Raw genomic sequence first — 25,281 nt, forward strand, 5'->3', positions numbered from 1 at the left:
TGGTCCTGAGTCTGCAGTGCGTCCACCTGAGTTCACAGCCCAGTCCTACCTCTTATGCCACAACTTTAGGCACGTTGTCCAGGTTTTCTGACCCTCAGTTTCCTTATCTGTAAAAGGGGGTGGGGGGGGTTAGTTTCCTAGGCTGCTCAGGCAAATACCATGAAACGGAGTGGGTTAAACAATGGGAATTTATTCGCTCATGGTGTGAGGTTGGGAAATTTTCAAATCAAAGTGTCACCAAGGCAATGCTTTCTTCCTGAAGACTGTGGCATTCTTGGGCTGGCTGCTGGTGATCCTTGGACCTTAGCTTGTCACAGGGCAGTGTCTCCTGATCTCTCCCTCCTCTTCTGGGCTCCATTAATTTTCTGCTTCCTGCTTCCCTCTGGCTTTCCCAATCTCTCTCTCCCCCACCTTTCTCTCTCTCCCTCTCCCCCTCGTGCTCTCTCTCCCTCTGAATTTCATTCCACTTATAGAGGATTCTGGGCACAGGATTAAGATCCATCCTTACTGAGGTGGGGTACCCCTTAATTGAAGTCACCTCATCGAACCGTTCTGCTTACAATAGGCTCACACCCATGGAAATGGACTAGGCTTGCGAACATGTTTTTCTGGGGTACAAACCATCACAGGGGGTAGGTAATAATTACTCCTCTCTGAGCACTGCCAGCAGAGTTAAATGAATTAATGTAAGCTCCTGTGATTGCCCATTGCTGCATAATAGATGACTCCGAATTTATTGGGGTAAAACAGCAATGATTGTTAACTTCTACAGTTCTCAGGTTTGACTGGGCTTAGCTGGGTGCTTCTTGTTCAAGGTCTCATGTGCAATGACAGGCAGGGGCTGGGACTGCGGTCACCTGGGAGCTTTGGACTCTCTCACAGCAGGGAGGCTGGGTTCCCAGGGCAAGCGACAGAAGTTCTCTTGCTTTTGGTGATCTGTCCTTATAAGCCAGGCAGTGCCATTTATGCTGCTTTCTAGTCCCTAAACTGTCATTAAACCAGTCAATTTGTAGTCCAGGGAAGGCGACACAGACCCCACCTGCTAAGTAGAACAAGGTCAGACAGAGAGCTTAGAAAACCCTGGGAAGAGTGCCTGGCACATCATTAGCACTAAGATGTCACCCTCATTTCTGACTGTTGTTGTGACTTGTTACTGGGATAAGGAGGATACGCAGCCATTCAGGGAAGGCTCCGTGGAGAGAGTGATGCAAGCCTTTGAAGGCTCTCCAGGTGGGTAACCAAGTATTCCAAGCAGAGGCCCTGCCTGCAAAGGCACAGAGGCTGGAAATCTGTTCTGGGAATTCCAAGCCACTCCAGGGAGCCTGGAGCCGAGCGTGGGAGGTGGGGGCAGGGGCCTCGGTGCCAGGCAAAGGCGCTCGGGCTAGATGCTAAGATGTGACACCCATGGGAGGGCTTAAGCAGTTAAGCAGGGGAAGGGCTGCCAGGCTCATGCCCTTACTAGTTGCTGGGGGCCAGACTTGGGGAGGGGGAGGCTGGAGGCAGCACTGAGGCTGCCGGGATGGGGACCGGAATGGACAGCAGATCAGAGAGGGATCCAGAAGACCCATGGGCTGTACCGAGGAGGGCAGGAGTGTCGGTTTGGAAGCCCTCAACCAGCGAGGGTTGACTTTGTGTTGAGTGAAATAAGCCAGACACAGAAGGTCAGCTATTGTATGATCTTGCTTCTGTGAAATACCTAATATGTGCGAATTTATAGAGCCAGAAAGCAGCTTCCAGGGAACGAGGGGTGGGGAATGGGGAGTGAGGGCTTGATGGGAATACAGTTTCTGTGTGGGATGGTGGAAAGGTTTGGGGTTGGATGGTGGCGATGCGAACACAATATTGTGGACATAATTCAGCCCACTAATTGTATGCCTGGAAGTGGTTAAAATGAGAAATGTTATATTGTATGGACAATGCCTTCCAAGACTAAAAAAAAAAAAAAATTTTTTTAAACCACTCCCCATCCCCCCCAAAAAAACAATAGGGTTATTAACCTCATTTTAAATGAGACCCTGAGGATCTTTGGCAGGTTTGGTATGGGGTCCCAGGCTCCGCACTTCTAAAATATTTCCAGGTGAGGCCAAGGCTGCTGGTCCAGGGACCCCACTTGGAGGACCCAGGGATTCAGAGACTTTCATTAGAAGTAACACTTGCCAGTTACAGCTTTACGACGCCGGTTTGTGTCCGCCTGCTGCGTCGTGGCTAAAGGAGGGGCAGTGTTTCCTTCTCATCTTGCCAAGTAGCAGCCAGAAGAGCCGAAAATTTCAAGGCTAATTTTAATAATTCTCAAAGGAGAAAAAGGCAAGCCTGAGAAAAGAAAAACTGAAAAGGACAGGACAGAATTATTAGTGGAATCAGGCCTGGTAATGTTTGGCACCTACAGTGACAACCAATCTGAGACCCCAGTAGTGGGATGGCCCTGCCTCCTCCCCTGTCATGGTTAGGGACAGGTGTCAACTTGGCCAAGTTGTGGTACCTGTTCATTTGATTGGGCAAGCGCTGGCCTGTCTGTTGCAATGAGGACATTTCATAGGATTAGGTCATGATCACGTCAACTACATCCACAGCTGATTCCATTTGTAATCAGCCAAAGGGGAGTGTCTTCTGCAATTAGTGATGCTAAATCCAATCATGGGAAGCCTTTTAAGGAGGACTCACAGGAGACAGGTTGCATTCCTGCTTTGGCTGGTGAGCCTCTCCTGTGGAGTTCATCCAGGCCATCCATTGGAGTCGTCGGCTTCGCAGCCTGCCCTGTGGATTTTGGACTCTGCGTTCCTACCGTCACGTGAGACACTTTCATAAATTTTATATTTGCAAGTGTTCCCTGTTGGTTCTGTTTCTCTAGAGAACCCTAACTAATACATCCCCCATGGCTGAACTTCACTGCCACTGCTCTCAGCTGTCCTAAAGCCACGTGCTTTCGTCTCCTAGCCTTTGCACTTTCTAATCCCACAGCCTGGAACCTGTGGGTTTGGCCTCCTGTTGTCCATTCCACCCCTCACCCTTCAGATTTCAGTTCCTCAGGCCCTGGGAACCCCAGACCACAGCTCGTCTCCTTGTCATCTAACCCCAGAGCCCGCTGGACTTCCTGATGCTGAATGAGAGGTGAAGGACTCTTCCTGGCTGGGTTTCTGGAGAGGTGAAGAGATGCGCCATAAATGATATTCCCACAACGCCCTGGGCTTCCGTCATCATAGCATTTATTAAAGTGTTGAATTAAGAGTCACACCCCGTTTCAGTTAATCCCCACTGTTCAAGGCAAAGTGGGGCCAAGGGTGTTGGGGGAAGCTGGGTTACTTACCAACGTAGGTGCTCATTCTCGACTATTTCCTCCAGAAATTCCATTCTCCTTGCCAGAGACTGGCCAAGAAAGTCCTTCTGGCCAAGAAGGTCCAGGGAGGCTCCTGATGGCATCAGGCCTTTGGGGACAGGGATGTGATGTCCGGAGCAGTGGCATCCATGATGTCACCATGACAGACAAAACCGCCAAAGTTAGTGAAATGGAAGATGGTTTAAAAATGGAGTCTGATGATGTCATTAAGCAACCTGACTTCCAACTTCTGTCCTGCTGTTGCCAAGGCTGTGGTGGGAAAGTACTCACCTAGGTGCTGGTGGGAGTGCCATTCGGTACACCCTCCACAGAGGGGAAATAGCAACATCTCTCCAAATTAAAAACTGACCCTCTCTATTGTATACCCCAGAAAAGCCATGTTATTTGTCCTAGTCCAATCTTGTGGGGGAAGACTTGTTGTTTGGGTGGGGTCTTTTTTTATTAAGTTGTTTCCATGAAGATGTGATGACCCACATGACTGTAGGTGGGACACTTTGAAATAAGTTGTTCCCATGAGATATCACTCCACCCATTCAAGGTGGATCTTAATCCAGTAACTATAGTAATTTAAGAGGTAACCATTTTGGGTAAAGTTCAGAGCTGATATAGACAGAGATGTTTGGAGAGTGGAAAGAAAACAATCCCCCCCCTCCCCCACCAGGAAGCTGTTTGAAACCAGAAGCCAAAAGACCAGCAGATAGCGGCCACATGACTTCCCAGCTGACAGAAGTGTTTTGGACCCATCGGCCTTTCTTTTTTTTTTTTTTTTTCCATAGTTTCAGAAAGCAAGTGATTTATTAGCTCATGCTCACGGGGCTCAACTGAGTCACCTCGAAAGTCTGAGCCCCAAACAAAAGGCAACCTTAGCTTTTATAGACTGTATTACATGCTAGAGATAAGGTAAGTTAATATGGTGACCAGCAATATTAAAGGAAAAACAATTGGTTAGTTTAAGGTGCAAAACGGGTTACAGAAGCAGACGAACTGTTAGGGGAGGGGCCCCCATCCCAGGAATGTGTCTTATCTTGCCTGCCTGCAGTTTCACCCATTCCTGGAGGCTAGAGGAGGGGGACCCTATCCCAGGAATGTGTCTTGTCTGGCTTGCCTGCAATTTCACCCATTCCTGGAGCTCAGTAGAGGGACATCAGCCTTTCTTGAGTCAAGGTACCTTTCCCTGGATGCCTTAGTTTGGACATTTCTATAGCCTTAGAACTGTAAACTTGTAAATTTAATAAATCCACTTTATAAAACCCAGAACAAAAAACAAAACAGACCCTCTGATCCAAGCCAGCACACTTCTGGGAATGTCTTACTGATAAGTTTGTGCAGGAGAAATTAAAACACTCCACACATTCCTGGCTGTATCATGTGTCAACAACAAACTTGGCAACAACACAACACCCATCAAAAGGAGTTAAATAAACTGCAGGAGTGCCATGCAACCCAGGATGCTGAGGCTGTTCTGGAAATGAGGAAGATCTTTAGACCCTTTTGGAATTATCTATTTGGAATTCCAAAAACCCATTTGGAATTATCTCCAAGATTTATTTGGCAAAAAGAATGATGTGTACAATTTGCAGTATAGTTTGCTATTATTCGTGTTTTTTAAAAATAGCAGCCAGGAAGTGCATTTTTGTCTATAGCATGCCACAGTGTATCCGGAAGGACTCAGAAAGCACTGGTAAGCCCACACTGGAGACAGGGTAAGAGGGAGGTTTCTCCATGTGCTTCCAATTTTGAAGAATTTCTTAAAAAAAAAAAAATCAACAACCATTGCTCATCTTACTTATTTAGTTGGTTTTTTGTACTAAACCATTAATCCCTTCTCATTTCCTTCTGTGCATATTTTTCAGATATTTCCTTTGTGGTTACCACGGTGCTAAAATTTAAATCTATAATAATCTCATTGGTTTGATATCAACTTAACTTCAATAACATACACAAACCATGTTTCTGTAACCCTCTGTCCCCCACCTGTGTGTTGTTCTCATCACAAATTACGCCTGTCTCCACTGTGTGTCCAAAACCATCCATTTATTATGGCTTTTTACGCATTTTATGCATTTGCCATTTAGATACTGTAAGAAATAAAAGGGGGAGTTACAAAGCAAAAATGCAAAAGTACTGGCATTTATATTTACCCATGTCATTACTCTTGCTGGAGATTTTTATTTCTTCACGAGGCTTCAACCTACCGTGTAGGCTCCTTTTCTTTTCATCTGAAGAACTCTCTTCAGCATTTCTTGCAGGGCTGGTGCAGTGGGGACAAACACTCTCAGCTTTTGTTTATCTGGGAGTGTCTTAATTTTCCTATCATTTTTTTTTGGGGGGGTGCGGTAGCAAATTTAAAAGTACATATATTTTTATTGAGATATTTTCACACACATATGATTCGTCCAAAGTATACAATCAATGGTTCACAATATCATCAAACAGTTGTGTGTTCATCACCATGATCATTTTTAGGACATTTGCATCACTCCAGAAAAATAAATAAAAAGAAAACAAACAAACAAACATACATCCCATACCCCTTATCCCTCCCTCTCATTGACCACTAGTATTGCAATCTACCCAACTAATTTTACCCCTTACTCCTTCCCCCATTATTTATTTATTTTTGTCCTTCTTTTCTTTTTTTTTTTACTCATCTGCCCATACCCTGGATAAAGGTATTCACAGCACACGGTCATACTGTAACAGCTACATAGTTACACAAAAGCTACATAGTAACACATAGTTACACAAACTTCAAGAATCAAGGCTACTGGAACACAGCTCAACAGTTTCAGGTACTTCCCTCCAGCCTCTCCAATACACCATAAACTAAAAAGGAATATCTATAAGATGCATAAGAATAACCTCTAGGATAACCCCCTGACTGTTTGAAATCTCTCAGCCACTGAAACTTTATTTTGTCTCATGTCTCTCTTCCCCTTTTAATAAAAAAGTTTTTCTCAATCCCATGATGCCAGGTCCTGCCTCATTCCCGGGAGTCCTGTCCCACGTTGCCAGGGAGATTTCCATCTCTGGGAGTCATGTCCCACAGAGCAGGAAGGGCACTGGGGTCACCTGCCGAGTTGGCTTAGAGAGAGAGGCCACATTTGAGCGACAAGGGGTTCTTAGGTATAATTATAAGTAAGTAGGCTTAGCTTCTCCTTTGCGGGAATAAGTTCCATAGGGGCAAACTCTAAGATTGAGGTCTCAGCCTATTGAATTGGTTGTTCCCACTGCTTGCGAGAATATCAGGAATTCCCCCGATGAGGATGTTTATTATTTTCCTCTTTCTCACCAGCAACTCAAGGGGACTTTGGAAATATTTTTTTATTCACTGCCCCAATCAATAACTCTGGGATGTATTGTGGCATCATACTAACCTGTACAAAAACCAACAAGACCTCATACCCACTGAAGATTCCATGTACTTATGGTGTTCGAATAAACTGACCATACAAGTTAAATTAGAAAATGCACTACCCAAAATACAAATTTTGCACCAAATAAATATCTTTTCCTTTGGCCTCACACAGAAGCTGAAGTTTTAAAATATGGGCCATTTCATCCTTTACCCTCTATTCTGATGTATCTTAGTTCTATCCACATCAGCTTCATTCATATCGCCAGTCGAAGCCTGATCACTTTTCAACTTTTTAAACAATTGCAACACGGGGTAATGCTGACTTTCATAGCTTCAGAACTCTAATTCTGAGTCTCGGGTGTCACATAAATACACGAAGTTTCAGGGAATGACCGGTTATATATAAATAGCTCAGTATAATCAGAATTCAGAAATAAGTTACAACTCTGGAATAGATGTGACTGCTGTAAGAGCTTACAATCTAGGACCCTTTACAACTGGCCCCAACCTGATAACCCACGCTCTCAACTTCAGTTCTCTGAATTTGTATATTATAGTCAGTCCATATGAGTGAGGCATGATAATATCTTTTTGTTTCTGATATTTCATTCAACATACTGTCCTCAAGGTTCATTTACCTAGATGCATGCCTCACAACTTCATTTCTTCTTGCAGGCGCTCATTTTGTCCATTCTATGTATACACCACAGTTCCCCCTTCCATTCCTCAGTATGTGTACCCTTAGGCTGCCTCCACCCATTGAGAATTGCGAACACCGCCGCCATAGACAGCAGCGTGCAGATGTCCATTCCTGTCCCTACTCAGTTCCTCCAGGTACATACCTAGCCACAGGGTTGCAGGATCCTATGACAACCCCACCCCTAGCCTCCTGTGGAACCACCACACCGCCCTCCAAGGGGCTGCACCTTTCAGTTTCCCTACCAACAGGGAATAGGTACATCCCCCCTCCACATTTTCTCTAGCACATGTTTCTCTCTGTTTATTTTTAAGAGTTTTATTTGTACATTATATAATCCAACCTAAGTAAGAAAATCAGTGGACCCTGATATAATTACATAGCCATGCCTTCGCCACCACAATCTATATGAAGACATTTTCTTCTCTTCTGCAAAGAGAAGAGAGTTACAATTAAGGACACTGATTATGAGGAGATAGAGTGCAGATTGAGCATTTGGTGGTGAAGGGGTACAGAATGGGTAACAGGACTGATTATAAAAATTCAGAAATGGATAGCACAATACTACCTGATTGTAGCACAATAATAAAAGTACACTGAATGAAACTGAATGTAAACATGGTTGAGAGAGAAGGGCTGGGGCACGTATGACAAGAGAAGGAAAGAGAGGATTAAGACTGAGTAATTTAGGAATGTCTAGAGTGGATGATGATGGTGATTAAATTTACAAATAAAAGGATGCTTTTGCATGACGGAGAACAAATGAATGTCAACATTGCAAGGTGCTGAAAATGGGATGGTAAACAGGCTACAAGCTAGGGTCTATAGTCCAACAGTAACATTATGCTTCCATTGAATTTAACAAAGGCAGTATGTCCAAACTAAATGCCAGCAAGCAGGGGATATGGGGGAGGGATATGGGATTCTTTGGGGAAGAAAAGCAATTGCCCCCATTACTTTTGAAAGATATTTTTGCTGTTTAGAAAATTGTTTGGCGATTTTTTTTCCTCTCAGGATTTAAAATGTGACATCCTACTAACACCTTGCCTTCATAGTTTCTCATGAAACATCGGCACTAAATCTTATTAGGCTCCCCTGTACATGACGTTTCCCTTTTCTCTTGCTGCTTTCGGGATTCCTGCTTTGTCTCTGTCATTTGACAGTTTGATTACTATGTGTCTTAATGTGGGTTGAGTTTATCCAGTTTGGAGTTTGTTGAGCTTATTGAATGTATATGTCTTTTGTTAAATCTGGTAAGTTTTCAGCCACTATTTCTTTGAACATTCTTTCTACGTGTGGGAATCCCACAATGCATACGTTGGTACACTTGATTGGGTCCCACAGGCCTCTTAGGCTCTGTCCACTTTTCATTTTTTTCTTTCTGCCCCTCAGACTAAATAATTTCAATTATCTTATCTCCAAGTGCAGATTCCTTCTTTTCTGCCAGCTGCAATCTACTATTGATCCCTCTTCGGAGTTTCTAAATGCCATTTATTGTGGTCTTCAGCTGTTTGGTTCCTTTCTATGATTTCTATTTCTTTACTGAAATTCTCATTTTGTTTATATCCCTTTCCTGATTTCCTCCAATTCCTTGTCTATCTTTTCTTTGAGCCTTTGAGCATATTCAAGACAGCTTTTAAAAAGTCTTTGTCTGGCAATGACTGTGGTTAATAGTACAAATAAAAGAATGTTATTTCGTGAATTAAAACAAACATATGTTACTATTACAAGGTGCTAATAGGGTGGTATATGGGGAAAATACACCTAACGCAAACCATGGACTATAGTTAATGTAATATTTTAATATTCTTTCATCAAATGTAAGAGTTACCACAACAATGCAAAGTGTCAAGGAAAGGGGGCATACAGGAATGCTGTGTTTTTTACATGATTTTTAAAAAAATTTATTTATTAATTAAAAAAATTTAACACACGAACTAAAACATTAACATATATGAACAGTAATTCATAATATCATCACTTAGTTTTTATATGACTTTTATGTAAACCTACTTCTCTAATTAATAAAATAATAATTAAAAAATTAGGCTGAGTAAAAGAACCCAGGCATAAAGTACTATATATATTATGATTCATTTGTATAAAATACAAATAAATCTATAGAGACAGAATTAGATTAGTGGGTATGTAGGGCTGGGGGAGGATAAAGGGATTGAGAGGTGCCTGCTAAGGGGTATGGGATTTTTCTTTTTGGAGTAACAAAAGTGTTCTAAAATTAACTGTGATGATGAATGCACAAATCTGTGATTATACTAAAAGCCACTGGTTGTACTGTTTAGGTAGATTCTATGGTATGTGACTATATCTCAATAAAGGAACTTTTTAAAGAAAAAGGCCTTTGGTTGTATAAATTCTGGGCTTCTTTATTGATGGATTTCATTGATGCGTCTATTGAACATGCTTCCATTGCTCCTCTGCGGGGGTCACCTTTTCTCCTTTCTTTGTATGCCGTTATCTTTTGGTGCACACTGGACATTTTAATATTACAATATACCCTGGAATTTAGCTACTGAGGCATTTGTTTCTTAAACTTGTAACTAGCCATTGTTATGACAGGAATTTCCTTGTATGCAAGGAGCTAGCAAAAATAAAGAGAAAGAAAAAAACACCTTTCCCAGGCTTTGCAGACTGGCTGTGTGAGTGCTGTCCTTCAGAGCTTAGGCAGGCCAACAATGAGACTGAAGAACAACCCTAGGCAAAAGCACAGGGTCCTCCCCTGTCTCTTCTGAGCACACTCTTGGCCTGGGCATGCACAAGAGGCCTTAATTCTCCTGTTTACACGGATCTGTTTCTGAATGCCCCCTTCCCCTAGAAATCATCTTTACTCTGGTATTTTGCCCCAAGCAGCTACGACTTGTTTCTCACACCATTTTAGGTGCCTGATGAGTTGCTTCTAAGTGAAGGGCAGGTTCTGCGGTAGTGAGCCTGTGAGTGTCCTGATTTAAACTTTCATGTTGCCACCAGACAGATGGGCACAGATGTACATGGTCCCGGTAACCTCTCCACGACCAGGATCCAGGACCCACACTGGGAGCATGGGCTGGTGCTGCACCAGGTCAGGGAGAAGCTGGGAGAAAGGCCAGCAATGCCACCACATGATTTTCCTACTTTATTTTTTTTTAATGCTGTATGGCAGGGGTCACATTTCATTCTTTTTTCCACGTGCGTATTCCATTATTGCAGTACCATTTATTAAATTTTTGTTTGTTTTTGTTGGTTTGTTTTTTGAGGGAAGTGCATGGGCTGGGAATCGAACACAGGTCTCCTGCATGGCAGGCAAGAATTCTACCAATGAACTACCTTTGCAACCCCCTGCCATTTTTTAATGGTATGATTCCCTTTATAGAAAATGTCCAGAAAAGGGTTCCTACCATTCTAAAATGGTCATTTTCTTGTTTGGTGCTTGCCCAGTTACTTCAGCCCTTTAGCTGTTTTCCAGAGCTCTGAGAATTCCCTGCAGGTTGTTTAAGCCTTCTGTGGGAGCTAGAACCCTGGAGCCTCTCTCTGCCATCTTGGGGATATCACTCTGCCCATCCCATTTAGGTGCCCCAAGGGCAAAACGTGGGTGCAGCCACAGCGCCTGTCTCCACCCAGCCTCTGCCCCAAAGTACAACCACCAAAGTACAACAGTGGCTTTCCTTGAGCTGTTTTAATCACCAACTGGGAGGTGGGGGGAACATGGGGAAAGGGGAGACAGCCTGGCTTCTAGAGGGTGGTGGCTGACTCCAGGCCACGCTCGAGGAAGTATCGGTGGGGTAGGCGGGGGCGGGGGCCTTCACTGAGAAAGTAGGATGTGATCCTCCCGGATCGCTCCTGATCTCCCATCGAGGAGTCCTCCCTATGCGAGACAAGAGACTGTGCTGACCACTCCCGGGGGAGCCAGCCCTCCCACGACCCCTCCCCCTCTCCTCCCAAACACCCACCAGGTAATGTCTTCTGCCTCCTTCTCCAGGATGCTCTGGGCCGTGCGCCAACTGAACCGGACAAACTGGGGGAAGCCGAACACTGGTTCCACATGCTTCTTCAACCATGCTTTTGTCTTGGGGTCTGGAGGTGGGGTGGAGTGGGGTGGGTAAGGGTCAAGGCCCCTGGCCACACTGTGCTGTCCGAGCTTCCCAGGCCAGCAGCTGAGTCCCTGCCACCGTCCAGTGTCTGAGGCCTCTTTCTGCCTCAGGACCTTTGCCCAGGCAGGTCCTCTCCACACTTGGCCTGGTTAACAGTTGCTCAAGTTGCAATTTATGGAGAATACATCTGAGAAATCTCCCTGAACCCCTAAAGAAAAATGGTCATAAAACTGGCGTTTGCTGTCAGGTTAATGCCCCTTCCCCCATGTGACCGTGAACTCAGTGGGGATGAGAGGGGGGTGGTTCTTGTTTTTCTTGCTCACTGCTCTATCCTGGAGGCTCAGCAAGCCCTGAATGTGTTTGCCCATACCATACTTGGCTTTGATCTGGCCTCTTACTCAAGTTCTAATCTCAGGCTGACTACATCACCCCACCCGATTGCCAACCTCTCTCTGTGCCTCAGAGAAGAGCCCGAGAGGGCTGAGAACCCAGCTCTCCCTGCTTCTGCCTCTCATGTAGGGGATGAAGTACAGTCAGCTCTACTTCATAGAGAAGTCTGAGCCTTGGAGTGGGAAGAACATGGTAAAGCCAGGACTCAAGCTGAGGAGGTTGGATCTGAGTCTGTGCCCCTCACCTCTGCCCACTACTTCGTAACAGAGGGACAGGCGCCCAGCCTGGGTCTTGGTTCCTCACTGGGGCTCCAGAGCAACAGCAAAGCTGGAGGGAGAGGGAAGGGGGCACCTGAGGTTCTGCCACTCGGTGGCTGAGTGGCCACGGACAAGTGAGCCCCTGTCCGGGCCTTGGGCTCCTCGGCTGTGTAGTGGAGTGACCAGAATAATCCAGAAAAGCTCAGAAGGTGCTCAGGCCTGACCATCCTAGAGTTATCACTGCTGTTGCTGTCTCCAGAGGCAGGCGGGACCCCCATCAGCTCACCGTTGGGGTAGCCAGAGCCGTAATCAGTGTCCAGGTCCTGCAGCTTTTCTACAAACCGCCAGTTCTTCACCGCTTGGTCACGAGCAACCTGTGCGCAGGACAGGCATTTGAATCCCCCTCCTCCCTGGCAGCTACTGCCTAACTCCTGCCTGGGGCGGGGTGCTGGGAGCTGGCCCTTGGCCAGTGGGAGACTAACCTTGGCACAGATGCTAGCAGCACTGACGACAGGGTAGAGGGCATCAGCCTTGGCCTTGACTGTCACCTCCAACCCAGGAAAGCGCTGCTGCAGTCGCTCCTGGTATGTCTCTGGCAGCCCCACGGTGTCCACGAACACCTGCCGTAGTGAGAGGCGTTCAACAGACAGCCAGAAAAACAACAGCGCCAATCATGTAGCCTCAGAACCTTTGCGCATGCTCTTCCACTGCCTGAAATGCTAACCTCCCAGCTCATCCTCAGGCTGCACCTTTCTTATCTATTCCTATCAGGGGTCTCAGGTCAAGGTTGCCTCCCAAAGAAGCTTGTCCTCATCACCCTGTACCATCTGTCTCCCTGCATCTGTCACCCAGCATCATAAGTCCTTTTTGCACTTATTGGGCACTTGCAGAGTGACAGTTATTGTTCTTGGGGGCTGGCAGTGAATGAACCAGACAAAAGACCCTGTCCTCATGGAGAGGACACCCTGGTGAGGTCCACAGACAGGAAACAGGATAAATATTAGGGGACAACAGAGCGCTGGAGGGCCTTCCCCTGAAGGGGAGGGAATGAACCAGGTGGAGCTCTGGGAAAGAGTGCTCCAGGCTGAGGAAACAGCCAGTGCAATGGTCCGGAAGTCAGGCTGTATCAGGTATGCTGGAGAACAGGAGGCTGTGGCTGATGTAGAATGGTGAGGGATGAGATTGGGAGGTGGCAGGTGTCTCTGAAGCAGTTATCTTTTTCAGAAATTACCTTTATTCTTTTGTTTACCAGCGGACTGTCTCCCCTGACTAGGTCCTGAACCCCCAAGGGCTGGGCCCCTGTCTCTCTGCCCTCTGCCATCTCCTCAGTGTGGGGATGGGGGCTTTTTCCTTGCTACACTGTCCCAGCCTCAAGTACTTCTCCTTGTAATTCTCTCCAAACAGCCCCTTCACCTCAGGGCACTCAATGCAAGGAATCTGTTTTCCTCTGGTCACTCAATCCTCACCTTTCCCACTTAAATTGTGAGTTTTCCAAATTTAATTTCCACTATTATTAGGAAATGTTGAAATTTACATATTACAGAGATGACTGCGTCTGCTGGGTGGGGCTCAGACCAAAGGGAAGTAACACTGGTGGTAGAGGGGCCATGGAGGAGGCCAGGACAGGCATCCCAGCAAGGGGGAAGTCCTGAGCGAGGACAGAGGCTGAGGACAAGTAGGCAGAGATGAGATTTGTTCTGGACACTGAGCATTTAGGATTGGAGGGTAGGTTAGATGGGAGAGTGAGGGGCTGGGGGCTCCAAGGTAGTTCTCAGTGAAGCCTGCAGTTTGGAGCAGGGACAGGAGAGGATGTCAACAGCAAACATTCAGACATTCATGAGGCACTTGTAATGCATCTAATGCTCAATCTGCGTTTTTTACCCCCATTTTATCCTGAGGTGGGAGCAATCCAGGTATCAGAGTAGTTCTGATTGATACCTGTCAGCAGATTCACCTGGGAGACTTTCACACCCTGGTCCAAGGCGTACTGCACCAGCCCGGCGGCTGCATCGTGGGACAGGGAGTTCAGGTTGTACTTGACCCTGAGGTAGGGGACACAGCCTGGTTAACCCCTTTCCAGCCAAAGGGCCCAGTGAGCAAGTGCTCTCTGCCTCCCTCAGGGCGTTGGCTGCCCCTCCATCCCGCCCCTCCCAGGGGACCCCTCACCGCCCGAGCATGCTGGTAGAGATGAGGTTTGGAGACAGTACATCCAGTGCCCAGCCCACAAAGTCCCCGTCCTCCTCTATTTTCGCAAACAGCCTGTCCCGCTCGCTCTCCGACAGGGTCTTTGAGTCTGGGAGGAGGATTGGGAGAGAAGGAGGGCGCTGGTTCTCCAGGTTCCTGCCCTCTTCCTCCTCCTCCTCCACCAGTTTCCACACGCCCCGGAACCGCCCGATCCCCGCCCCCCACCACCCCAGACTCACCTGCCACTTTCAGGGCCTCCAGATCTGCCAGACGGGACACGGGGCAATAACAGATGGCGTAGACCATGGGGCCTGGAGAGGAAGGGGGTCAGATTTCTGGGCGAATCCAAGCAGTGAGCTCCTCAAAGCGCTCATCCCTGTTCCATCACCGCTCTTTTCGCCCACCGGTTCATGTCACGGCCGCCATCATCATCGCCATCACCGGCCCTCCTGGGTCATGGGCGAAGCGCACCCCATTATCGCGCCCCTCCCCCACCCCCGGGCCCCGGGGGCGCACCCAGCACGGGGCCCCGGCCTGCTTCATCGACGCCCAGGGCGCAGGGCTCCTTGCGGCACACTGCGGGCACCGGCGAGCTCACGCGACAGCGGCCCGTATTGTCTCTCTCCAGCTCACTGAGATCCATACCGCCGCCGCCTGGGCCACAGCCTCCAGCGGCGGGAAGAGGGCGTGTCCGCGCAGCTCTCGGCGCTCTTCTGGCGCGCTCGCTCCCGACCAATCAGCGCGCAGGACACGCCCCCGACGCCGTCCAGCAGACGCCGTCGCCGCCACGTGGCTTCCTGGGAATTGTAGTTTCTGAGGCCGACCGCGGAACACTCAGGTTGAGACGCGGGATGGGCGGGGCCACTTTCCAAGCCCCGCCCCGGGGACTCCGAAGCCCGGACGGCGGGGTCTGGTGCCAGGAGAAGGAAACTGAGGCGGGGACATGAAAAGACCCGGCCCTTTCGGAGCCTACAAGACCAGATACCACTAGCTTCCAGAACAAAGGGTCACTCCACATTCACTGTGTTCCTGTCTCCTACCTGGACTCCGGGTCCCTGACGCCCCGCCCTCGGCCCAGCCCAAGCCCCCTGGACTAGGTATCGCTGCCCCTTCCTGGGCTCAGGCCTTCGAATTGTGGCCCTTACCCTTCCTCTCTCAGTCGCTCACTCGGATCCACCCTCCTCCCCCACAGTCCCTGCCCCCCTACCCTCTCGTTTGGGCTAAGCCTCCCGGACCCCCAAATTAGGATCCCAGACCCCAATTACCAATCCTGGCTCAAGGTCGACGCCCGCCTGCTGCAGGCTGATAACCCCAAATCGGGTTTCTCCTTCACCCCCCGCGTCTCAGCGGGGCTCAGAGCCTTGGACCCTAGGCCACCGCCCCTGAACCTCAGGGTCCTGGTTCCCCCGTCCTCGCCCCCATTGACTGTCTTCCCTTCTCCCCAGGTGTCAGTGGGGTGCACGCCTTCTGTCTGTGGATCCCCAATCCTCACCCCTGAACCTAATGCCCCTGGACTTGACAGTCCCCTCCTGGCCTGTCCTCTCCACGCCCTTCTCTCACCCGGCCTCAGGGCCTCCAATGGCACTGGTCCTGCTGGCAAGATGGACAGTCCCGTTGCCGGCAAGGCCGCACCTGCACCAGGTTCTCTCGGTCCATGAACACTGGGCCTGGCGCCGTGCCCACCACCTCCCGGCTGCGCTCCTGCTTCCCCAGGTCGCAGACACAGCGCCACTTTCCCCACGGGCTCAGGATCGAGTCTTCCAGGTCTGGGGGAAAGGGCCGAGAAAAAGACCCAGGTTTGTGTTTGGGGGTGGGGCGGGGGGGGGGAGGACCTACCTGCCTCTACCCTCCTCTGGGGCGGAGGCAAAAAAGATACTAACAAATAACCCCAGCTCATATCTGTTCCTGGGGCTCTGCCTCTGACCAGTTCCTCTCAATCTTCCCAGCAATCCTGATGGAGAGGGATGGCCACTAGTCCCAGGTGGGGAAACTGAGACCTAGAGAGGGCAAGTCACCCTTCTGAGCTCACCCATCTGCTGAGCGGCCCAGGGGGACTGCAAACTGACACTTCCGACCTGTGCCAGCTTGCCCCGTTGGGAGTGTGGTAGAAGACCCTCAGTGCTGGCTATTGGGACACCTGTCCAGCAGGCACCATGCCACCAGACCAGCAGGGCTGTCAGATGGTAAATTAAATGACATAATCAAATGACAGAATGAGGATACTTAAAGCCTCTGGCGCTGTTCTAGCACACAGAACAAAAACAATTATGATTCTTTTAAAGCAGCTGCCACTTCTTATGGACTTACCAGATAGAAACCTGTCACCAGTCTTAAACCCACGGCCTGCTCACAGGGCCTTGACACCTCATTTGTTCCCTACCATCTCTTCTTCTCTAGGTCTCTGCCACCCTAGCCCTTTTCCTTTCCCTGCCCTCTTTTGGGCCTTTTGGCTTTTGCATTTTTGGGTCCCTCTCCCTGGCATACCATTCTTTCCCCACTCACCCTCCCAAGGCATCTTTGCATCTTTGGCCTTGGCTTCATAATGGATTTCTATCTCCTCCACCGGGACCTCTTCTGACTTTTCAAGCTGATCTCCAGCTTCTTTCTCCATCCCCGCCCTCCTAGCTCTTTTACCCACAACAAATTCACGTGCATCTGCTTTTATTGCCGGCCCACGCCCCCTCTCCAGCTATGAGCCGCTTAAAAGGCAATCTCCTTTCCAATTGACAGATGGAAAAACAGCCTCAGAGAGAAGTAACCAGCCCAATCAGACGCAACCAGTGTGGTGAGCCCAGCCGGGATCTGCCGTCCCGGGGAAAGCAGGGGTGAGGGGGGCACCTCTAGGCGCCCTCACCCCGGCCGCCCTGCGGTTACCTTTTTCCTGCTGCTGCTGCCGCAGCTGCTCCCAGATGTCGCCTTCGCCTTGCTCGCCAAAGTACTGGTAGTCCGGGGAGCCCTCGGAGGGGGTTGCCAGCAGCTGGAGCGCCAGGGGCAGCAGTAGCAGCAGCAGCGCCGCCCGCCTTCGGGCCATGCCGAGCTCCAACCGCCCGCGGCGCGCTCGGGGCTGGAGCCCCGCGCCGTGCCCGCGCTACCCCCGCGGATCCGCACAGTGGTCGGGCCCGGAGGCTGCATGTCTCCCCTCCACCACCACCACCACCCCCTGCCGCTCGCGGGCATATGGACCCGGCCACCCGCTCGCTCTCCACCCCCCACCGAAACCGGCGCAGTGGACGCGGCGGCTCAGCTCATCTTCACCCCCCCCGCGCGCGTCATGGTTCCGGCCGGGCATAAAAGGCCTGGCAGCCCTGCGCGCACTTGGGGCTGAGAAATCCGAGGCCGCGCTTCTGCTGCGTCCGTGCGTCCCGCCCGTGTCCACGCAGGTACCGCCACCCCGGGTGCACCGGGCTCGGGAAGGAGCCCCTTCCCAGCCGCCCCCGCCGGAATCCGGACCGATCGCTGGCCGCCCTTTGTTTTCCGCCCTCTGCAGCGGCCGCCTTTGTCCTTGCAGGGGAAACCGAGGCCGGGCGGCCGGAGTCCCCGCCCCCTGCTCGCGGGGGCCCTTGCCGTCTCCTCCCGGCACTGGGTGGGGACCCCGCAGCCACCGCGCTCCCTCCGACGCGCGAACTGGGGACCCGGCGGTAGCGGCCAGGCCGCACGTGCCGCGGTCAAGGGGGCCGGGTCCCCAGCAGCCTCGGGGCCGCGCAATACCCGGTACCGGGGAGGGAGGGGGTCACCGCTGCCGGCTGCGCCGCTCTCGCTCGGTCTCCGCGGTCCGCACGCAGTGTGACCTTGGGAAAGGAGGACAAAGGGGCCTCCGGGGCGCGCTGACCCGGCTGGGGGTGGGGCGTGGGGGTCTCAGCTTTCAGCCATGGCCTCCGGCCACGCGCACATCGGGAAGCCCGCCCCGGATTTCCACGCCACGGCCGTGGTGGACGGCGCCTTCCAGGAGGTGAAGCTTTCGGACTACAGAGGTGAGGGACCCCAGGTGCGGGTGGGGCCCGGGCAGAAGGAGGCCTGGGCCTTAACGCGCGACCTCTCCACTCCCACCCCCAACCCAGGGAAGTACGTGGTCCTTTTCTTCTACCCCTTGGACTTCACCTTCGTTTGTCCCACCGAAATCATCGCTTTCAGCGAGCGTGCCGGGGACTTCCGCAAGCTGGGCTGCGAGGTGCTAGGAGCCTCTGTCGATTCCCAGTTCACCCACCTAGCTTGGTAGGAGCCGGGACTGGGGGGAGGGGGAGGGTGGGGCGCAACTAGGTTCCCATCCTAGCGTCGTCCGTGCTGGCCTCGCCGTTGCTCAACCTCTTACCCTCCCTTTCACCACCTTGAGAATCACGGAAATTATTTCCATGGAAAACACCCTGGTCATTAAGGATTGCTGACAGCAATGAGCATGTGGAAACGAGCTGCTTGGCTTGGGAGTTGCACATGCTTTTTTTCCCTATAGTCCCTGGGAGGAAGGCGGGATTGCCTTAGTACTTGAAGGTGGAAAGTCCAGTTCCAGGAAGGGAAGGAGGATGGAGATGTGATGGCAGGATCCCTGCCTCAGGCTGGAGGCCATGAGGATGCCTAAAGAGGATTTGCTGGAGCATAAGCCTGCACATGAGTGCAGGGGCTTTAGTCTTCCCAGCTGTGGGAAACAGCTCCTGCACCCAGTTCAGGGTGGGGTGGGTGGTACTCCCAGGGCCCCAATATCTCCTGCCTCCAGCATCCCACTCCAGCCCTTATCACCCAGGCGCAAAGGGTAAGGATCTCACTGTGTGGGACCTCCTGAGGCCCCAGCCCTGTCTCCCCCACCCCCAGGATCAACACCCCGCGGAAAGAGGGAGGCTTGGGCCCGCTGAACATCCCCCTGCTGGCTGACGTGACCAGAAGCCTGTCCCATGATTATGGGGTGTTGAAGGAAGATGAGGGCATTGCTTACAGGTACTGAGGGACCCTCCCCCACCCTCAGGGAGCCCCCTTCCCATTTCCCCTCTATCCCCAGCTCTGTGGCTGGAGGTGGTCCATGCTCCCTCCAGCTCCTGGCCACAGGGAGTGTCCCAGCTCCTCACTACTGAACCCTGATGTCTTCAGGGGCCTGTTTATCATCGATGGCAAGGGAATCCTTCGTCAGATCACAGTGAATGACTTGCCCGTGGGACGCTCCGTGGAAGAGGCCCTACGCCTAGTCCAGGCCTTCCAGTACACGGATGAGCATGGCGAAGGTGAGTGGACACACAGAGAGCCTCTCAGTGGCTCTTGCAAACAATCACTGCCTGCCCTATCACCTGAGCAGGGGTAGGGGCATGTTAGGGCCCCCAAAGAAGGTTCAGCTCAAGGAGTTTCTAGTCTGGTGGAGGAGATGCCTCCTTGTAAGGGTGCGCAGCTGGGAGGTCATAGGGAACCATAGAAGGTATTCGAGGTTGCATATAGCACATTAGGCTTGGGGTATGTTAGTTGGATCCTGGTTAAAGAGTCTGAATGTAGATGCTCAAGTCCAGTAGCACTGGGGCTGAGGGTGAGACATGGGGTTGAAAACACCAAAAAGCAAGTGAGAATAAGAGAAGGAAAATGATGAGGCAGAAGATACTGCAGCTGGGCCTGTGAGGATAAACAGGTGCTTGGAGGGTGATGGGATGGGGCTTCTCTTTTTGAGCCTGGACCAATTGGTTCTTAGGTTTTTCTACTGCAACTCAGGCCCTTGCTTTGTATCTGTTCCTCCCTCCCCCCTGCCTCTACCTGGAAAATGGGGCTGTAGGCTCACACATCAGTTCTCATGTCTTCCACAGTCTGTCCCGCGGGCTGGAAGCCGGGCAGCGACACAATCAAGCCCAACGTGGATGACAGCAAGGAATACTTCGCCAAGCACAACTAGGCCAGCAGGCGGGTGAAGCTTGGGCCCTCTGCCCTCAGCCACGCCGCTGCCTGGGTGCCCAGTGCTGACCCTAGGAAAGACCCCTGTAGCTTCCCGGTTTGGGGCCCCAAGGTTCTTCTGATGCCCCCACCTGGGACCTGAGAAATCCCCTCTGCCCAGATCCCACTCAGCTGGGCACAGGCTTGGGGGGAACCAATAAAGTGTTAGGGACAGATGTGAGTGTGTCTGGGTGTGTTAGTCTGTCTTCCCCTCCCCCTGCCCCACCCCCACCAAGTGGTGTCTCAGGCCTCCTGTCTGGGAAACTGATCCTGTAGTTATTTACCGCCACCACAAGGTGGCAGCCTTACTTCATGCTCCCTCTACTTGTTCTTCCTTGGCAGGAGGGGGGACTGGGGGAACTGGGGTGTTTGCCCCTTGCAGGGAGCAATCCCAGGCTGTGTGACATGCTGAATCCTGGCCAGGCAGGACAGAGCATGGCCTATCAGCCAGCCCGGGTTCAAATGCTGTTGAATAGCCACCACCTTCCCTGCATCCCAGTAAAATGGGGTCAAGACTAGCAGCCTGAGTTAAAGGAGGCAAAGTGTGCCAAGCCTAGGGTGGGGACCCTGGTCCAGACCTGGTTACTAGGTTAGTTACCGTGATGGCTGCCAGGGGCAGGCTGTAGCCCAGTCTTACAAGGAAGAGGACAGAGACCTCCTCCTGGAGGGTTGGGAAACCCACACAACCCCGGGGGGGGGGGGGGGGGGGCTCTGTCCCACCCCAGGCTTGGAAGGGGGCTGCCTGTCTGCTCCTGGGGTCAAACATCAAGGCTGGTGTCAGGGGCAGGGCAGTGTTCCAAATTACCATGCTGCTGTGCAGTTTGCTGTGTGTGTTCAGGCAAGTGACTTTGCCACTCTGGGCCCCGACTTGATTCTACCGAACAGGGCTGATAGTCTCGTTTTATCCACAGACCAATTCTGATAGTGCTCCCCAGTCTAATAATCCTCGAAGGTTCACTCATCTCCCTGGGAATATAATTTACATTCCTCTCTAAGGCTAATGAGGCAGTGATTTCCTCTCCCCACCACATCCTATGGCTCAGGTCATCCCAGCTACACTAACTTCTTGCTGTTCCTTAACAGGGTGTTCTTTTTCTGGCCACAGGAACTTTGCATATGCCCTTTCCTCTGACGAGAATGCTTTTCCCTGGAATTTTCTCAGGGTCCCCTTATTGAAATCAAGGAAAGGCCAGCTTCCCCACCACCACCACCACCCTACCCCCTGGAGCTGTTTGTTTGTTTGCTTCCTAGCACACGATCATGTCTGCTTGTTGGTTATAGTCTGTCTCTCTTGGGCCAGGCGGTGTCTCCTGGACCCAGTGGTTCAAACTTGTAGAAAGGAATTCATTAAGTTGCAGGTTTTACCGCCACCCACTCACCACCACCCACCACCACCCCAGTCCCCGCGGCTTAGGTTTTCCTCCGCGTTTCTGGGGGCTTCCCAGCTTGGACACTGGACAGATCCCCCCTACCCCGGGGGCGCGGCCGCGTCCTCTCCCGCCCCAGCTACGGGGTGGGGGAGCCTGCCCCGTGCGTGCGAGGGCGGGGGTGGTGCCCGGCGGCCCGAGCAGCCGCCCCGGCAGGACCAGACCTGGCAACAGCCCCGCTCCGGGCCTGGCACCCGGGAGGGGAAGCTGGCAAGCGGGCGCCGCCCTTCCTGGCGGGGGTGGCGGGGCAGGGCGGCGCAACGGCGCGGAGACTGCCGCAGCCCCCGCGCCCGGGTCGGGTCCTAGGGAGAAGGCGGGGTGGGGGGGGGGGCGCGGCGCGGCGCCAACCCGAAAGGGCGAGGCCCGCCCACCGCGGGTGCGCTGGACCCCGGCTTGGGGCTTTCCGGGCCCGAGTAGCCGGCCCGCCTGGGAAAATCCCGGCCCCCTTCCCGGCGCCGCGGCCCTGCCCGGCAGAGCGGGGGAGGGGATTCCCGGAATCTGCCCGGAGACGGCCTGCGCGTCACTGGGCAGAATCGGCCCATATATGGGCAGCTCTTCCGCTGCGTCAGCGGGGAAAGCCCCGGCGCGCGCGGCGGGGCGGGGCCGCGCCTGCGCGAATCGCGCCTCCCGCGCCTGCGCATTCCGCCCCTCCCGCGCGCGACCCGGGACCGCGGGGAGGGCCGGAGACAGGGTCCGTGCTGGGGAGGGTGGCACAGATGCGGAGCGAGCCACGCACAGCACTGGGGGAGCAGCCTTCTCCCCTTCCCTCCTCCTCGTCCTCCCTCCTGACATTGGGGGGAAAAAAATGACTCCAGAAATTAATAAAGAACCTTTTTTTTTTTTTTACTTAAATAAATTCAATAAAAAGTCAGAACAACAAACGCACACACACACACAAACACATCTTAAAATAAACTCTTTAGAGACCAAGTGCGTGTTTCTTCTCCACAGTACGATGCAGTTGGGGGGGAGGGCAGGGGGCGGGGGTCCCCTCCCCAGTGTCCCCGCGGGCTGGAGTACCGGGCGGCGGGGCCAGCTCCGCCGCGGTCGCCCCCTCCCTCCCTCCTTCCCTGTTAAATACACAAATATATTATATTCAATATGAATTGAGTCTGTTTCCAGCAGAAAAAAAAAATACAAAAAAAATAATAATAATAAACGTGGAGCTCGGAGTCTGTAAACCTCGAGGTGGATGGAGTGGGAGCAGCGCGCCGGCTGGCGGGCGGGAGTCCAGTGTGGTTGGCGGCGTCCCCAAGGCCCCCGGGGCCGGTGCCCACCGCCTGTCCCCTCGCCCCCGTGGGAGGAGTGCACCCAGCCGTCCAGGCTGGGGTGGGTGGGTGTCCGTCCAGGGGGGGCGCTCAGAAGGCGTGGCCCTTGACCGAGAGCAGCAGTTGGCAGCCGTTGCTGACGTGGGTCATGACCTTCTGTTTGAGCTGGGCCACTTGCTCCCGGAGGAGGCCGGCGGTGCTCGACAGCCCCGCGTTCTCGGCCTTGAGCGTCTTCACCTTGTCCTCCAGGCGCGCGATGCGCTCCAGCTTCCGCTTCCGGCACTTGGTGGCGGCCAGCCGGTTCCGCAGCCGTTTGCGCTCCACTTTGATGCGCTCCTGGTCTTCCATGTTGATTGGGGACACCGGCGGTGTGGCGTCGCGGCTGCGCGCCTCGGGCACGGTCTGCGGTTCCTCCTTGAAGGCCGAGGCGCCGCGACCCAGGCCCAGCTGCGCCGGGTGGCCGCCGGCGAAGGGCGGCGCGTGAGGGAGGTAGCTGATAGTGGCCGTCGGGTACGAGCTCCCGGTCCCGACCGCCGCCCCGGCGCCTCCGGAGGGCGCAGAGGCCGGGGAGTAGCTGCTGAGGTTGGTGTAGACGGGAGGCGGCTCCGGGCCCGCGTAGACACCCCCGGGCCCGGCCGGGGGCCCCCCGCTGGTGCCCAGGGACACGTTGGGGGGCGTCACGTGGTTCATTTTGTGCAGGTCGTCCAGAGCTTTGACGAAGCCGTCGGCGAAGCCCTCTTGCTCCTCGGTGACGCTGCCCCCTGCGCCCCCCGCCCCTCCGCCGCTGCCGCCCCCGCGGGGGTAAAAGTACTGTCCCGGCGGCGTGGGCGTCGTCGTGATCACGCCGTTGCTGTTGGGGACTATCAGGCGCTCCAGCTCCGACGAGGCGAGCTTGAGCGACGCACCGGTGTCCGAGCCCTGGCCGGAAAAGTAGCTGCCGCCACCGCTGCCCTCCGGGCCGGGACCGCGCGCCCCGGGCGCTTTAAGGCCCCGGTAGGGATCCGCCAGGTTGAGCGCCAGGCTGGGTTTCAGCAGTTTGTAGTCGTGTAGGGAGAGGCCGCCAGGGGCCCGGCCGTAGCCTGCCGCCGCGTACGAGTCGTCGTGGTAGAAGGGCTGTTCCATTTTAGTGCACATCCGGGCGGCCCGGGCGGGCTGGGGGGGTCCCTGCGGGGCCGCCCCGGGCCTCGCTGCAGCGAGCTGCTCGCTGTCCGCGGAGGTGGCTGGATCGCGTGTCTGGACGCGCGTTCCCGGGGTCCCGCACCGGCGGGGGGCGGCCAGCCAGCGGCTGTGCGCGGGAGCTCTGCCCGCCTGCCCAAGCCCCTCTCGCCCTCCTCGGGCGCGCTCGCTTTCTCGGCGTTCGCTTTCCCACTGCCCCTCCGCTCCCGGCTGTCTCCGACGCTGGCCCGGCCGCGCTCAAGGTCCCTGCTGCTGGGCTGGAGCCGCCCGCCTTTATACGACGCTTGTCAGCTGCGGAAGTGCGCCCCGATTGGCCGTCGCCAGAGCCGGGCCCCCGCGCCCCCCTCCCGGAGCGTGGGGAAGGGGAGGAGGCGGCTCGCGTCACTGTCAGGAAGCGCGTGTCCTTGTAAACAGCGGCCACGGGCCGGGTGGCGCGGCGCGGCTTCACGGGGAGGGGCTGGAGGACCCAGGGGTACGCGAAGCAGGGCTGCTAGGGGGCCCGATGTACACCGGGGAGGGGCTGCGAGGAGGGCGATGCTTCCCCAGGAGTACCCGGGGAGAGATTCGAGGGCCAGGAGCCGAGGCTGGGGTGGGGGTGGTGTCCCAGGGCGAACGTGGAAAGGTTTGAGGGACCCCGAGTGTCAGAGAGGGGTTGGGGAGGGGGTGCTGAGAATACACTGTGAGCACCCAAAAAGTAGGCAGAGGAGGGTTAAACAGGGTAAATGCAGAGGAGTAAGGAGATACCTGTCCCAGGAATTGAGTGAGGATCGCAGAGGAAATTTTCACAGGAGGGGCTTAACGCAGGCCCAGAGAGGAGGGGAGAGAATTACAGGCACACGGGGGAAGGGGTGGACAACCCATTAGGCAGGGAACTAGTAGGGATCCTCACGTCCATGGCAGAGTCTGAGGGTCCCCTTAAGTGGGGAGGGGAAGGAGTTGGGGGCTCTAGATATATAGAAAGTGGGTTAGGGTCTTGGGGTACATTTTGGGTCTGGGGAAATATGTGGAGTAGAATATGAGACATGCCTGTCCGAGGGGCTAGGTTGGGGATTAGGGGCCATCTGAGAAGCCTTGATGGACTAGAGTTAGAAAGGGGTCGAGGCACATCTTTGGAGCTTAGAGGACAATGACGGGAGGGTCCCCAGCTGGGGCAAGCAGGAAGAGAGGGGGCTTCTAGGATCCTGGGAACGGGACGTGCTGGGCGTTCCAT

The 25,281-nt window shown here is 53.4% G+C and overlaps 3 protein-coding genes across 10 annotated transcripts; 1 reads left to right on the forward strand and 2 right to left on the reverse strand.

Moving 5' to 3' along the window:
- Positions 1–7,695: 7,695 nt before the first annotated feature.
- Positions 7,696–17,401, reverse strand: LOC143650645 (ribonuclease H2 subunit A). 8 transcript variants are annotated; one of them, XM_077121683.1, is made up of 8 exons: positions 14,951–15,043; positions 14,545–14,616; positions 14,288–14,414; positions 14,076–14,163; positions 12,604–12,741; positions 12,408–12,495; positions 11,334–11,457; positions 7,696–11,248 (listed from the first exon to the last, which is right to left on the reverse strand). In XM_077121683.1, the coding sequence occupies exons 2-8, from the start codon at positions 14,609–14,611 to the stop codon at positions 11,116–11,118; spliced, it is 765 nt and encodes a 254-aa protein (XP_076977798.1). In that variant the 5' UTR covers positions 14,612–14,616; positions 14,951–15,043; the 3' UTR covers positions 7,696–11,115. The 8 variants fall into 8 exon arrangements, with proteins under 8 accessions (XP_076977798.1, XP_076977797.1, XP_076977799.1 ...); XM_077121682.1 differs by having other exon boundaries at positions 7,697–11,248; positions 14,822–15,052; XM_077121684.1 differs by lacking the exons at positions 7,696–11,248; positions 11,334–11,457; positions 12,408–12,495; positions 12,604–12,741 and adding an exon at positions 12,756–13,277 and having other exon boundaries at positions 14,060–14,163; positions 14,822–15,067.
- Positions 17,402–17,553: 152 nt separating this feature from the next.
- On the forward strand, positions 17,554–20,376 carry PRDX2 (peroxiredoxin 2). Its single transcript, XM_077121691.1, has 6 exons — positions 17,554–17,685; positions 18,165–18,276; positions 18,364–18,517; positions 19,109–19,231; positions 19,382–19,512; positions 20,077–20,376. The coding sequence occupies exons 2-6, from the start codon at positions 18,174–18,176 to the stop codon at positions 20,160–20,162; spliced, it is 597 nt and encodes a 198-aa protein (XP_076977806.1). The 5' UTR covers positions 17,554–17,685; positions 18,165–18,173; the 3' UTR covers positions 20,163–20,376.
- Positions 20,377–22,366: 1,990 nt separating this feature from the next.
- JUNB (JunB proto-oncogene, AP-1 transcription factor subunit) lies at positions 22,367–24,330 on the reverse strand. Its single transcript, XM_077121692.1, has one exon. It carries the CDS (start codon positions 24,027–24,029, stop codon positions 22,986–22,988), a length of 1,044 nt encoding a protein of 347 aa, XP_076977807.1. The 5' UTR covers positions 24,030–24,330; the 3' UTR covers positions 22,367–22,985.
- Positions 24,331–25,281: the final 951 nt, after the last annotated feature.

This window comes from Tamandua tetradactyla, chromosome 11, assembly GCF_023851605.1.
Source record: "Tamandua tetradactyla isolate mTamTet1 chromosome 11, mTamTet1.pri, whole genome shotgun sequence".
Lineage (NCBI taxonomy): Eukaryota > Metazoa > Chordata > Mammalia > Pilosa > Myrmecophagidae > Tamandua > Tamandua tetradactyla.